General features: G+C 34.0%; 1 protein-coding gene across 7 annotated transcripts in view; it reads right to left on the bottom strand.

The window, feature by feature from the left end:
* Positions 1-316: 316 nt before the first annotated feature.
* LOC123556093 (uncharacterized) overlaps positions 317-14,710 on the bottom strand; it is a 46,670-nt gene continuing 32,276 nt past the window's right edge. For 5 of the 7 annotated variants that reach the window (XM_045346694.2, XM_045346727.2, XM_045346735.2 and 2 more), the window contains 6 exons: positions 13,584-13,751; positions 10,562-10,636; positions 9,145-9,312; positions 6,105-6,239; positions 5,035-5,160; positions 4,042-4,266 (listed from right to left, as the gene is read on the bottom strand). In XM_045346694.2, the coding sequence (XP_045202629.1) occupies positions 4,153-4,266; positions 5,035-5,160; positions 6,105-6,239; positions 9,145-9,312; positions 10,562-10,636; positions 13,584-13,751 (786 nt within the window). In that variant the 3' untranslated portion in view covers positions 4,042-4,152. Of the gene's footprint in view, positions 645-4,041; positions 4,267-5,034; positions 5,161-6,104; positions 6,240-9,144; positions 9,313-10,561; positions 10,637-13,583; positions 13,752-14,710 lie in introns of those variants that run through there. The other 2 variants (XM_045346701.2, XM_045346713.2) reach the window with 2 other exon arrangements.

Consider the following 14,710-nt stretch of genomic DNA (forward strand, 5'->3'; position numbering starts at 1 on the left):
TCAAGGTCACACTTAAAGGTCCATAATCAACATTGATGTTTTCCTGTCCAGTCTATAAAATATTTTAATATAAGTTCATGTGTAATATAGACACAATGGTGTATTTTCTTCAGAATTACTTCCCTTTAATTTGATAATTTCTTGCATTTTTCCATATTTTCCCACCAATTTCTAAATGGAATGTTATAAAAATTGAATTCAAATACTTTTTCTATAAATAAAGCTAACATAAGCAATCAACAATTGTAGATTGTAGCGAAATAGAACGTAGTATATCTTTAATTTAGGGTACACACAGTCACGAAGATATTTCTAATACATTTAATGATATATCTTTATTCTTTGTTTTACATTTCAATCTGGCAACAGTTGCAAGACGTAGTATATCTTTAATTTAAGGTACACACAGTCACAAAGATATTTAATTGTAATACAGTGTATAATATATCGTTTCATTCTCTGTTTTACATTCCGATCCGGCTTTTGTCGCCTCGATGTTATATATCTTTAATGTACACTCAATCACAAGGATATTTATAAAACAAACACCAACAATAAGCGTGTATATTTGCATATCAGGGGTTTTCCTTTCGAGTCCAAGGGCAGCTCTTCGTCTTAAACATTCAGTATGCTTTCTTTCCTCCCTGAAAAAAAGGTAAAATGCATTTCTTTATGTACTGTACTTAGTACAAGTACTAACGTTTTGATACCCATAATTCAACAAAATTTGATTGGCCGACAGTTTTAAGTAAAAATTAAGTAAAAAGAAGATGGTTTCTTTGGTAATATGTCGAGTCGCGAAATTATATGACAAATCGTAAAATTTTGGTACCAAACTATTACTAATACAATTCTCTGATAATGCCCTAACCTGTCATAAGTTGTTAAGTTTGTAAAATCATGAAAATTACACAATTTAGTCGTCTATTATTAAGAAGTGATGTATTTTTCTAAGTTGTGTCTGTCATGAATCAGTAGAAAATAAAGTTTCTACAGTAATTAGGATTTAACTTATTCGCCATGAATAGTTGTAAAATTTGATAGCCTTTCAATTGCCAGTCAGAATTTATTTATTTTTAGTTCATAAAATAATAGCAATCTTTTCACGTTTGCCCAAAGTATAAATAAAATTACAGAAGTTAATTCAAATTAGTTTCACAACAACCACACACAATAAAATCTAGTGAATGAAACATGTATGGTACCGAACCGGAAACGAGTCCAAATTGAACATTTTTTTTTGCTATGTTTTAGCATATTTTATAGAAATACATATGACCTCTATAATATTATTCACTGATAGATAGGATATTTCTATAATATTATTCATATTATTCACTGATAGATAGGATATTTCTATAATATTCACTGATATTTAATCATGCAATGGCGCTGGCGTCTCTGTGGGAAAATTAAATAGAAACATATGATTTATAAACAGTGAGACAAACTGAAAGATTTAGGAATTACATGAGGAACTTAGACGTCTTTTGACCTATTGTCGCGTTAGTAAGTTTTACGACAAATCAAAAAACTAGTGGGGAAAATGTGACCTTTTATCACCATTTTCAGACCGAATCGTGTAGCCCAGCTAGGAATTCAGTTCATGCATGTAGTTGTTTCGTTTCCGGTTCGGTGTGTATGTTAAAAGGCCTTTATTTAAAATAAAAGAAATATATACTGTATAGTTAACCCGCCATTCGCTATTTTTCTATTGTCTTGAAAGTTACTGAAAGTAGTTATTTCTTAAATTAAGCAAACGTAAATACGTTGTTAACAATTTAACAAAAATTCAAAAATAAGAAATCTCGCAAAAATATATATTTTTAATCCTTCTACTGCTATATCCCATTTATTTCTTATATAAAAATAGCGTGTTTAGTGAACGGATAAATTAAATTTATAAGAATACAGGAGGTGTAGATTATTTTTTACTCGAAAACAGTTAATTGCAACGACGTTAATTTGTTTTTGTTCTCATTGTCTTCCCTCGTAACGAGTTAGTTAATAGTTAATAAATATAGACATTTTAGTGTATATTTTTGCAAGCTTTTAAAAATAGGTTGTAATCGTAAAATAAGTAAAGGTATACGATGTGGTTGTTTGATATTGTTCAAATTTTGATTTGTTATAAGTAACACATTGCTCAGAGCATACGCTAAATTGCAAGAATGTACTTTTAGTAATTTTTACGCATCTGGCAAAAATAGCAAATGGCGGATAAGCTGTTTTGTTTAGAATATCCTAAAACTTCATTATCCACCCCCACCCCTACCCACACAATAAAAATAAAGTAACATTCAATAAAAAAGGTTATAAAAGGAGGAAAGATTATAAGAAAAAAATATCACTTACCTTCATACTAATATACAATTGGAAGGAAATAGGAAAATCCCATGCACGTTATGAAATACGAGAAAGGTTAAAACGGGTTTTAGCAAGCTTTGATTAAAACATGCAAAACAAAAAAATTGTTGCCATAAAGGACAATTAAAGCACGATGTTTTCGGACTTAAATCGAGCTATACAGAAAATGAAATATGACATTATCTTTCAGTTGCACCAATTCATCTTAATATTAGAACGTTCATAGCGTCTTAAAATGTGCGTTTCGAGGGGTGAATGCGAAAGAGTTCTAAGTGCATATAAATAAAGAAGCACTTAGACCTCTTTCGCATTCACCCCTCGGTTAGCTTTTATAAGGTCCTTTTAGAGATATATCTATAAAATTGTTGGACATAAAACTGGAAACAGCAGGACGGAAATGAAGATAAGAGTTTATTTTAAGTTCTAAGGTAACACACGTGCACATCCTGGTAACTGATTTTCTTCAAAGAAATATTGTAACGTTTCGTGTGGCCAGAAGTTGTTAAAAAAGCATTTATATGAATTTCATTTTTGGAAGTGCAGTGGGAAACAGGGCATACAGTCCGCAACTCTCTCAATACACTTAATAGATACAATTCACAACTCTTAAGGATATTGCCAATATCTTGAAAAGGAGAAGGAGTTCCTAATAATAAGAAGGTTTAACATGAAAGTCGTCGTGTATCCATTCATCATGCTGGAAGAATATTTAAACTTGGATCACCATTGAAAAACACGGCAGTTTGAAATTAAAGAAAATGGCTGACCATGGTGGCAATCATTATAATGTTTACGACGATATTTAAACACTGCAGACTTTAGCATAGATGCCATTAAAAATGGTAATTTTCTATAGTTCGTGAGTTTAAGACGATGTTAGTTAAAACGTGATAATTTTGTTAAAAGAGATACAGTTTTTAAGCATTAAGGAAATACTGCGCGAATAAGTGCCTCAGAAATAAACGTAAGCCGCCATTTGTTTCACGTTGCAGTGGGAACAAACTGCATTTTTGATCAAATACATGTCCATAACTTTTTCATTATGCCATTTTTAAAACTGTAATGTTGCCACCTCAGAAAGAAAGCATTTCGTGTGTCAATGACTTTACACTGCGTACAGACTTGTTGGACTAAAATTTAACCTGTTTATGTTAGTTCCACAAGGCTACAAATTCACCATCCTACAGAGGTCATAGAGACGTACATAATGACACTAAAACTTCAATTTTGCAAAAAACTGACTTACGTCATTCTGGAATTAAGGCAACGATTTGTTCAGTATTGCATTTCTCTTCAATAAGATTTCTGTTGCTGTACATTTTTGTCATTTGATTTACCTTTAAGTCTTGGTAATAAAATGTATGTTTAAAAAAAAGACAAAGAATGTTATCATTACTCCATATGCATGTGAAATATGTTAGTAAGATATTTCAAGTTGCGCTAGATTTGTTACGGAGATGGACCCGACTGACATTCGGCAATTTACGTTCGACTACGTAATTCTATTACGATAGTCTCCTATTCATACGAACTACCAGCCGGAGAATGCCGAAATCTGATACGAATAATACGTAAACATACGGAAATTACCGCTGTCGTTTCGGGTCCACTGCTTTAAGTGTAAAACATGGAGACATAGACGTGCTAACTACGACAATGAAAATTAACATACCATAAATGCTCGTGTAATTTATTAACAGAACAGCTGCTTTGATAAATGCATAGAAAGAGGAGAATACATTAGGTGAAATACGCAACAAGGGTTAGTGTCACATTAGCGTTTGTTTACAACACCATTTTCTTTTTTTTAGGTTTAGTAACTACTTTTCTTTGAGGCTGATCGTCCGCCTTCACAGGAGATACAAGCTCTTCCGCTATTGAATATAGTCCGGCAACGGTCTGAAAGATAACACAAGTAAGTTTTCTATATTGTGTTCATTCATTGCGGCAATATATCATTTTATAAACTCTGTGGCAACCGAAGTGAAAATATAGTTTTTAATAACCTGTTTAGACCAGATGTCTCCCGCGCTTGTTACTTTATTAATGTTAGGCCTACAGGTTATCTTTTCCAGTCACCAAGTACAGTAAGGTCGTAGGCCACACGGACCAAAGTATTATCATTCACCATAAATTCTATACAAAATGGACAATTTTTACAGAGCTGCCGCACATGGCCAGTTTTATTTTCAGAATATAATTCCTTACATTCTAAAGCATTATCCTAAAACTGACATAAAATGAAGAGAAAAGTAGTCGTCATACAACATATATATCTTCTAAGATAGATTTTTCTTGGCACATTTGCTTGCTGCAAAATCACGTTAAAATCAAACTGCTGTAATCTTGTTTTACTACTCATTCTTAAAGTGAGTTTTATTTCCCAAAATAGATCTACAACATTCTCTCCCATTTTTTCTACCAAAATGTCCAAAATACATTCACAATGAAATTAAAACAAAAACTTAACTCTTTGGCCACCCGAAATGAAAAATTAGTGTTCAATAACCTGTCCACCATGACGCTAATCCAGATTTCTCCCGTGCTGGTTCCTTAAGTACCGTTAAGACTGTAGCGCGGTGACACCTATGGACATTGACACGGTGGAACGTTTTAACAAAACTGCATGTACTTAATATCAAACAAATACGCTTGAAAGGAAATTACCTCCTCCATTCTTAGTTTTGTGACACGCTCAGGCTCGTTTGTGCTGTACTTGGACGGTTTTCGGCTAGACATTCTTTCGGGTAGACTCTGAGTATCAAATTCGTTTGTTGCGCTACTGCTTTCATCCTGGCAATAGAACACAACGAAATAGAACAGGAATAAAATTAGTACTTTATTCATTATGATAAAGTTTCCTTTCGTTTTTAGCCAGTATCTTATACCTGGATTTTTCCTAAATAAACTCCTTAGCGACGGAAGCTGGGTTTCGCGCATGCTCAATTCAAAGCCGGGAGATAGTAGGAAGTTTTTGCGCAGCAAATGAAAATGCTACTACAGTTTATAAACATTTTTTATAAGCGGATATTCTTGCTTTACGTCAGCTATGTTATCTGCTTTGTTCGTTGTGTACATCGAAAGAGGAACTTTCTACGTAACCGTCTAGTACTACCCACGATAAGAGAAGATGGAACACACAACTTCTGCATAAAACTTTTTTTGTCTGGAAAGATTTACAGTCGAACTTAATGTTGGCAAGTATTCTTATTTTTGAAATAAATATAATTATGATACAGTACAAGTTGGTCCACACTTCGGAAGTTAATTATTGTAAAGAAAGTTATAAAATAAAAATTCTCAGATTAGGAAAACATTGATCAATGTTTCAACAAACACATGTTAAAATTTTTGATAAATTTAAAATTTCATAGCACTAGTTTACTCGTAAAGGTAAAAGTATAACTGACTGAGCCCTGTTTTACAGGACGATTTTAATGCGTGCCTAACGCGGTAGGAATTTTTCAACATAGGCCCTACTTTACATATGAAAGTTTTTCTAAAATATACTGCCTAAAACTCACCGTATCACTTTGACTTCACAATATATTTATAATAACCAACCAAAGTACTTCAAAATTGATGTATCCCTTTAAGTAAATATGATTATATTTTAAAATATATTTCAAGTATATTCTGCAGTAACTATGCCGTAAAGCATATTAATACGCTGTAAAAAGTAGTGCCTGCATAAACAAAAAACAAAACAACTAATGTACAATTAAGCCACTGCTTACGTCAGAGGAAGTCGGTTCCCTTCCGGTGTAAGTCAACCGTGGTGCGGCAGATTTTATCCGTCTTGACTTCCGGTGTGTAGAGCATGAAGACGTAGGTCGTAAAGCGCTTTCATGATGTGGAGGACGAGCATGCATCTGTGTTACATGGGTGCTTACAATAAATATGGCGTAAACATGCATATTCGAAGCAAAATCAAAAGCATATTTCCTAACTCTAAGCAAGGGTAGTAAAGGGTAAGAAATGTACTTGTTTTGCAAAAAGTTGACTATATACATGTAAAATGAAAAAAGTACTTTATTTGTACTGATTTTTGGAATAAAATAATTCATAACACAGAAAATGATTTGTGTATATGTATGACTGACCGAAAAAAAACCCTGAAGAAATTGCATTTCAGCAAATACACAGGACGCAGAAAAGATATTATGTGTCATGCCAGCATAATAGATATGCCGATGTTATGATATTCTGTACAGGGAGATAACAGGCTAGAAAGTTAATTTTATTTCATTTGTTATTTCTTTAAAGGTCCAATACTAGTGAAAGTGAACATTTTAATTTCTTTTAAAAAGCACAGAAACTATTTCATTTTATTGGAAAATGAAAGTTGGTATGTAAAAATTCGAAATAAATCGCAGTATATGTACAGTTATTTTTCTATGAAGTATGAAGAAAGTTAAAAAGACCTGGGGGTCATTCTGTCGATTCATTGAAATTTTAACATAATACACATACATTTCTTTGAGTTCCAAAGACCTTCTGTAAAATTTTGACCTGCCAATCTTCATTATTTAGTGTCTTGCAGAAGTCTTTACACTGGCTATGAAAAAAATTGCCAACTCACTTTCCCTTAGTAATGGACCTTTAATATATGTAAAACTTCATTCACAACTGAGACTTATTAAAACAAGAATAGTATGGAATTGAAGGCACTGAGTTGCTCAGCAGACATTGAACTTAAATACTACAGAATAAGATTTTTTTGGGAAGAACAATTCGAAGAAATCTGAAAAAGCTTCATGCAGGGATGGTACAGATCGAGTTTGATAGACTTCTATCCATAGGTTCATGGAACTAAATTTTACGGGATTATGCTATGAGTTGACTTACTAAACAAATTTTCGGAACTTCAGATGACTTTTACAGATTTGACCAGACAAACATTCTGAATATATATCTTAATGATTTGGTGATAAATGTTGCCTCTGAATTGTTTAAAAGTTTTTTCTATTATTTGACTTATTAGCCCTACTTTATACCAAAGGTGACTCAATTTTAATCTTGGCCTAGACTTTATTACGGCCATCATTCAATTTAGGTATCATATAGAGTGTAAAACATGGTCAAATTCTGAGTAATTCAAGCTAAAAATGGTCAAATTCTGAGTAATTCAAGCTAAAACATGGTCAAAGTCTGATTAATTCAAGCTAAAAGATGGTTAAAGTCTGAATAATTCAAGCTAAAACATGATCAAATTCTGACTAATTCAAGCTAAAAGATGGTCAAAGTCTGAATAATTCAAGCTAAAATTGGTCAAATTCTGAATAATTCAAGCTAAAACATGGTCAAATTCTGAATAATTCATTAGTCTCTTATGTGTTAATAAGTCAATATATGACAATTAACCGTACAATTGTCGACGCATAACGTCGCCTGACTCATGACGACGGACACACGGTGAAGACAATCACTCACATTGAACATCTTGACTGACGTGCTAGTAACATTTCATGATACAAAAAAAAACAAAGAAAAAAACGAGTATGAAAAATTTCTTGACAAAATATTAAAAGTGCAAGACTACATGCTTGACTAGTTAGTATACAGGTTTTCTTAAAAGTGTACAGATTTATTTGATTTTGCAACGGGATGTGATAGTAAGAAAAAAGATATCGAGAAACAGCAGGATGATAAAAAAAAATAAATAAAAAGTATTTAAACTTGGAAGGGCGGTAAAGTGAAAGGAGTAGAAAGGGGGAGTGAGTATGTGGATATAAAGAAACAACAGTAACAACAGAAACAACAGTAATATCAGTAACAACAGCGATATGAACAAAAACAAGAAAAACAACAGTAACAGCAGTAACAACAGGAACAGCAGTAACAACAGGCACAACAGTGACAGCAGAAACAACAGTAAAACCAGTAACAACAGTAACAGAAGCAATATGAACAGAAACAAGAGTAACAACAGTAACAGCTGTGACAACAGAAACAACAGCAATATGAACAGAAAAACAAACAGTAACAGCAGAAACATCAGTAACAACAGAAAGAAAACAGTAACAGCAAAGACATCAGTAACAGCAGAAATAACGGAAACAACAGAAACAACAGTAACAGCAAAGATTTCAGTAACAACAGAAATAGCAGTAACAACAGTAACAGTAAAACAACAGTAACAACAAAACAGAAACAACAGTAACTGCAGTAACACAGTAACACAGTAACAGAAGAAAAGGGTAAGAAGAAAATTGACAAAAACACCCTCAGAGGTGGTTTTATTAGAGACTGCAACAAAGAACAATAAGGGTTTGACATTGAAATAGAATGGAGCATAGAGAAACAAGCGAGCCATGATGCCTTTAGTCGCTTGCCCGACTTTGACCATTTGACCTTGAATATATGTCATGGCATTGTGTATCATCAAAGAGTACAGAGTTAAAACCAGACATACTTGAAAATTTTACTGAAGATTCCGACAAAATGTGATTTCTAGTACGTTTCTTTGATTTGACATGGTGATATTGATTTTTTGCCAATGTGGCACAGTTTCGCAATAGCCAGTAATAATGGTGTGATGAGGGAAGTGTTGCAATAAGGGAATGGGGGTAATAAGGAAGAGGTGTGAAAAGAGTGTAATAGTGTTGATTTTAGGTGGGGTATAGTGTATATGTGTTGGTTCTATGGTGGGGTGGAGTGTGGGAGTACTGGTTCAGAAGCATACTGTTCTATACTCAGATAAAGCATAGTAACAAAACAAAACCGAGGTTCTGTGTAACAACAAACATATATACAGCTGTTTGACTTTATCTTTACCTCTTTTAAAGTTTTATTTAATCTCTCGTTCTCCTTTTCTACAGTGACTTTCTTAACCGATCTTCTTCTGGTTGCCGGTGCTTTGGGTGATGGATCCTCAACTGTATCACGTGACTTTTCAGAGGTTGGCCGGGAACCAGACAATATCTCAACTTGAGTGACAACATCCTGAGTGAAAAAGTTGAAAAAAATACAAGGTAGGTTTCAACTAAATAATGGATATTGCACTCAGGTTTTCAAGATACACATATATACACTTAGCACAATTTCTAATTTGTTACCTAACAATTATTAATACATGTTTATATGTTTTCAAGATATCAAAGAAATTGTTGTGTTTTTAGGATACATATAGATAGTAATTGATACTAAATGTACACACTTTGAAAATGTGCTATCCTTGTAACGAAAACTGCCATGTGTATAAATGTATGTGACATAATAATGATAATAAAGAATTTTAGTATTATTGCATAAAACATTTTTGCTGGTTCTGGGCGTGTAATCGTGTATTAACAAGGTGATTCATGTGCTGTTAATACATGATTTTTATTTTTGAAATGCGATGTCATGATTTAAATTACCTAGTATTCATAAATGATAGCCCTTACATAAAATCAGTTATCGATCCTAACATATCCCTTGTCAGCAAAACAAATGAATAAAATTATTGGCATACATTTAATTTCCTAGCTCTTTAGATTTAAGTAGAACTCGTGGTTTGTTTCCTTCATTCTTGGTTATCGTGTTTTAGACGTCTTTTCGTTTAATGTCTCGTTTCGCAAGACTTAGAGGAAGTTTCCTCTTCCGTTGTGTTTCGGCTCATATACAATATGATGATGTATGATATATTAACCTCTTTCTGTTTGGCTGACAGTTTTTTTTTCTTCTTGGGAGACAGTTTAACTCAAGACGACCATTTCGTTATATACTTTAGAAAAACTTTCATTTTTTGCGTGTTTGAACTAATGTCGCTAACTTACTGACGCATTCTTCACATGCAGACATTTCTTATGTGTTTAGACTGTTGGACCGATTCTTACGTGTTTAGACTCTTGGACAATTGTTACCGATTTTCGTTCTTCAATGATGAATAATTTTGATCCCTTTTTGTGTTTTAAACTCATGAACAAATCTTAATCCATTTCGTGTTTGAGACTGATAAATAATTCACATCCCTTTTCGTGTTTTATGATGAAACTGATGAATACCTCATAATCCATTTAGTGTTGTAGACTGATGAATAATTCAATCCCTTTTCGTGTTTTATATGAATACCTCATACCCCGTTTCGTGTTTAGACTGATAAATAATTCACATCCCTTTTCGTGTTTAAGAACGATGAATACTGATGAATACCTGAGTATTGAATAATTCTTAAACCCATTCGTGTTTTAGACTGATGAATAATTCTTACCTCTTTTCGTGATTTAGACTGGCCTTCATCATCAGAGGCTTTTGTATCTAAATCGTATGTCACATGGTTGTCAGTCTGAAATAGGGAGACACAATTTTAATACAAAGTGAAATTATAACTTTCAATATATTCGGAGTTGAAGGGGTCTTTCTTCATCTCCTCTTAAAACAATAAAAATTATGTTTGAAATTACACCACAAACATTAAAATCTTCCACTGGTTGCACGTGCTGATGCGAATATCTGTGTCGAGTGTAACTGTTTAAGTTATAACGAGGCTTTGCCGAGGTAACGCCAATAACATTACCCGAGAGCCGAATATTCAGACCAGCACTTCAATAAGTGATGCATTCTTTTTCTTGTATGTCATATTTTACAGATAACAGAATGAATGAAATAAGAAGTAAACATTTTTAAAAAATCACTATTTTTTTTTTTATATAAAAGTATATTAACCCTTGCCCTGCTAAATTTCTAAAATGGACTGGTCCATCATTCAATTTGGGCAGTACCACTTATTATTCAAAGGAGTGTTAACTGAAAATTTACTGACTGAATAGCGAACAGTGCAGACCATGATCAGCCTGCACGGATGTGCAGGCTGATCTTGGTCTGCACTGGTCGCAAAGGCAAAAACACTTGCCGCCAGCAGGCTAAGGGTTAAACAAAACGCAATTATCATGACGCACCTTACATTACGGACATTCCTTAAGGAAGGAATGGTCTATGCTGACTCGTTAGAAATTATTATGGGCTTGGGAAACCTCGACAGAAAAAGAGGTCAATATTATATCTTGTGAATTGATTTCATCGAGGGGATAGCTACAAAACTGACCAACTCATAGACATATATGTAGACCGAAAAAAGCTGAATCAATGAATAGATAATACAAGCTTATTGCATAGCTTTTCACTGAATGTTACACCACATATTTCAGAGACTTATTTTTAAGTATGCCATATTTAGATATACAGTGGACCCTATTAAGCAGACAGTCAAGAGAGTGGCACAGTTTCGCTTCCTACGACAGGTGGCTGCTTAAGTAAGACCTGTCGAAATTGAAAGACATAGTATCATTTGGAAGTTGGATGGTAGTCTGTTGAAGACAAGTTGCTGATTAACGCAACGTCAATTTAGTTCATTCTAAAATGTATTGTGCGTTTGCCCGCCAGGTCAAATAAAACGTTTTATAGCACAATAAAATTATGACATAGTTTCTAGGGTGCTGGATAGGGATATACGCCGCCCATACTCGAGTCTCATTCTCGACACGTGATATCTTCTGTCCAATGGAAATGCCAGAAATTTGTAGGAGGCGAAATAATAAGTTAATAGCACATTCGGATAAAATATCTTTCTTTCCAGTAAAATCTATGTAGCTTGTTATTACATGATTATATATAACTTGAAATTTCCTATTCGTACACGGCATATTGTCCGTATTTAGTGACTATGATGCATTCCTTGGCCGTCAATAAACCTACTTATCCTATACTGCTGAGAAAAATTCTATATTTCTTTAGATCTACGTTTTCCTTTCTTATACATAAATTTACCATAATTGTAACTAATTTTAACGACAAGAACACTCGGCAAGCGCTTTTTAACTGTCCTGTCTATGGGATAGTGGACAGGGATTACTTAGAAATATAGAGAACACTTGAAACATGTGAAATGAAAAGGAAAAGAACATAAAACATTTTTAGATGAAACTTCATTCTTCTGACTAATTACAGACTTTTTTATAGGAGTGAGAATGGTGTAGTCGTAACGTTGACCGATTTTTATGTCTGTCCCTGATAAATAGATGTGTCAGTCTCCATCTGAAGTTACGTAGTGTGATTATAAACCATCAACAGTTTTCGTGTTACCTTAAACCGTGTCTAACACGTTTTCGCTTTAAGTATTGTTAAAAGAGTGTTGAACGGTTAATAGATCCATGTAATAGGAGATATCACGTTTGAAACGAACATGTGCGTACATTTTGCTGAAATTCAGGTTTTCACTATTACTTTCCTACTTATCCTATACTGCTGAGAAGTATGATATTCTGTTTTATTCAAAATTTGAACTAATGACCCATAAACCCGTGTAAGGTCATAACTTCAATTTGAAAGGTTGACTCTTTCCATTTTGCCAATAAATATTAATGCAACCTACTTAATTATGTACGTCTGCATTTTTACATAGAGGCTATATATGTCAAATGAGTTTTACGTGATATGTACTTTAAATATGACATGTTTTATGTTGCCACACTTATATTTGAGCGATTCGTATATGCTAGTAGATTCTATGTTATAGTTTGTGCACTTACGGCTAAGTTCACGTCGGAGCTCTAGGGAAGGGTAGGCCTTTGTGTAAATAATACTTTCTCCCACCTGTAAAATATCTGACCAATCAGAAATTTGGCCCTGGAAATATGTAAAACTTTTTTCCCCTGCACATTGAGCGCTGTGATAAAAAGCCAGGAGCCAGTAACCCTGCCTCGTAGCGGAGTTTTAGGAATTCAGCTCTTCAACAAAGAAGGTACGAATGGTGTACTAACTTACACCGTTCAAGTGGGTTATCGATTATAGAGTCTGTCTCTACTCAACCCCAGAGTTCGTCGTGAACTTAGCCTATTATTTTTGTAAGATGGTGGATCCGTAATGACAATCGGCAAAAACCGTATCCTCCGTAAGCGATTTCGGCATTCTCCGGATTTTTACGGCAAGTCATCTGAGAGCAGAACTGCGTTTACGTCCGAGAAATCCCGAATGGCCTAGCGAGAATACGAACTCACACGGAAACAGCCGAAGTCATTACAGGTCCATAAGTACATAAGGTTATAAATACCTACTTTACTTTGTTTTTATTTTAGTGAATACAGAATAGCTTTTGTTGACCTTGACGTTGCCAAGATTATTGAATAATACTCGAATCTAAAACAAAATTTCTGTTCGATATGTCTTTATGAGGTGAAATCGTTCAGCGCATGTACAAACGATTGCCTTTTTTGGAAAAGAACAAACAAACTTACATGTCTCTTGATTTTCCTTCGTTTTTTCTTTTTGTTCTGTTTCTTATCATGACCCTGCACAACAGCTCTGTAATCATTTGGAGCATCAATGATTCCCTCAAGCATCAGTCTGCGCAGGCGCTCATGCTCGGACGCTGCACGCGCATCTTCCTGTTTGTCCATTATCGTCTGCCGAAAGAATTTTTGAAAAAGAGATATTGTTTAATTGTGGATACATGTAGAAATAATCCTATTTGTTCCAGGTGTAAAAATAAGGACATTACAATTTTAAGAAAAATTAACAACTTTTCTCAGTTAAAATTTATGAAATTGTAAAACATAGACACGAAGCATTAACTCAATTAAATTTTAGAACAATTTTTGCATACGCTTTTTGAAACAGTGCTTATCACCAGTGTACATGAGGAATTTTGTACATCTGTACATGTCTTGAAATCTAAACCTCTTCATTAATGCAGCGTTAAGTTTATAATTAACGTTATGTACATGTACATGTATTTGTTTTGAATTCTCTGTACATAGACATCAATATAACATTTGCTTTCTGTGCTGCCATGTGAGATTTTATGTCACACTTCCAACTGATGCAAGTCATGATGTTACACAGGCTATTGGTTATAACGCATAAAAACACTGAGTGCTTTTGATATAAATAAAAAATTTAGGGAACATATTAAAGGCCCTATGACGACAGAGGTTCGACTGTCCCAACTGCCCATCGCACAGGAAACAAGAGACATGCAGGACATCATGACTATCACCCCCACCCCCACTCCCCACGAGAACCACACCACCATACACACACGCACACACCGGAGCAAACATGTGGTGTAAGGGTTGACCACTAAACTCGGCTGTTTCCGAAACGCAAGATGCTTTTGAGAAAAGGCACTAGGAGGTGAAGAAAGATTAGGACTAATTCTATATGGACTACTATGCGTACTGATCAGCATATTTTGTATTAGTGAATCATATGTACAAATGTATATAGAATGTTATCGAGAGCTACCGTTTTTAAACATGTACGCAAGAACTACGGTCAATGCAAAATGCAGCTTCTTAAATTAATGAAGTTAAAATACAGTCTACTTCTTGTACATAGCAATTGCAGTTCTGCATGAAATGAG

The sequence above is a fragment of the Mercenaria mercenaria genome, chromosome 15, assembly GCF_021730395.1.
Source record: "Mercenaria mercenaria strain notata chromosome 15, MADL_Memer_1, whole genome shotgun sequence".
Classification (NCBI taxonomy): Eukaryota; Metazoa; Mollusca; class Bivalvia; order Venerida; family Veneridae; genus Mercenaria; species Mercenaria mercenaria.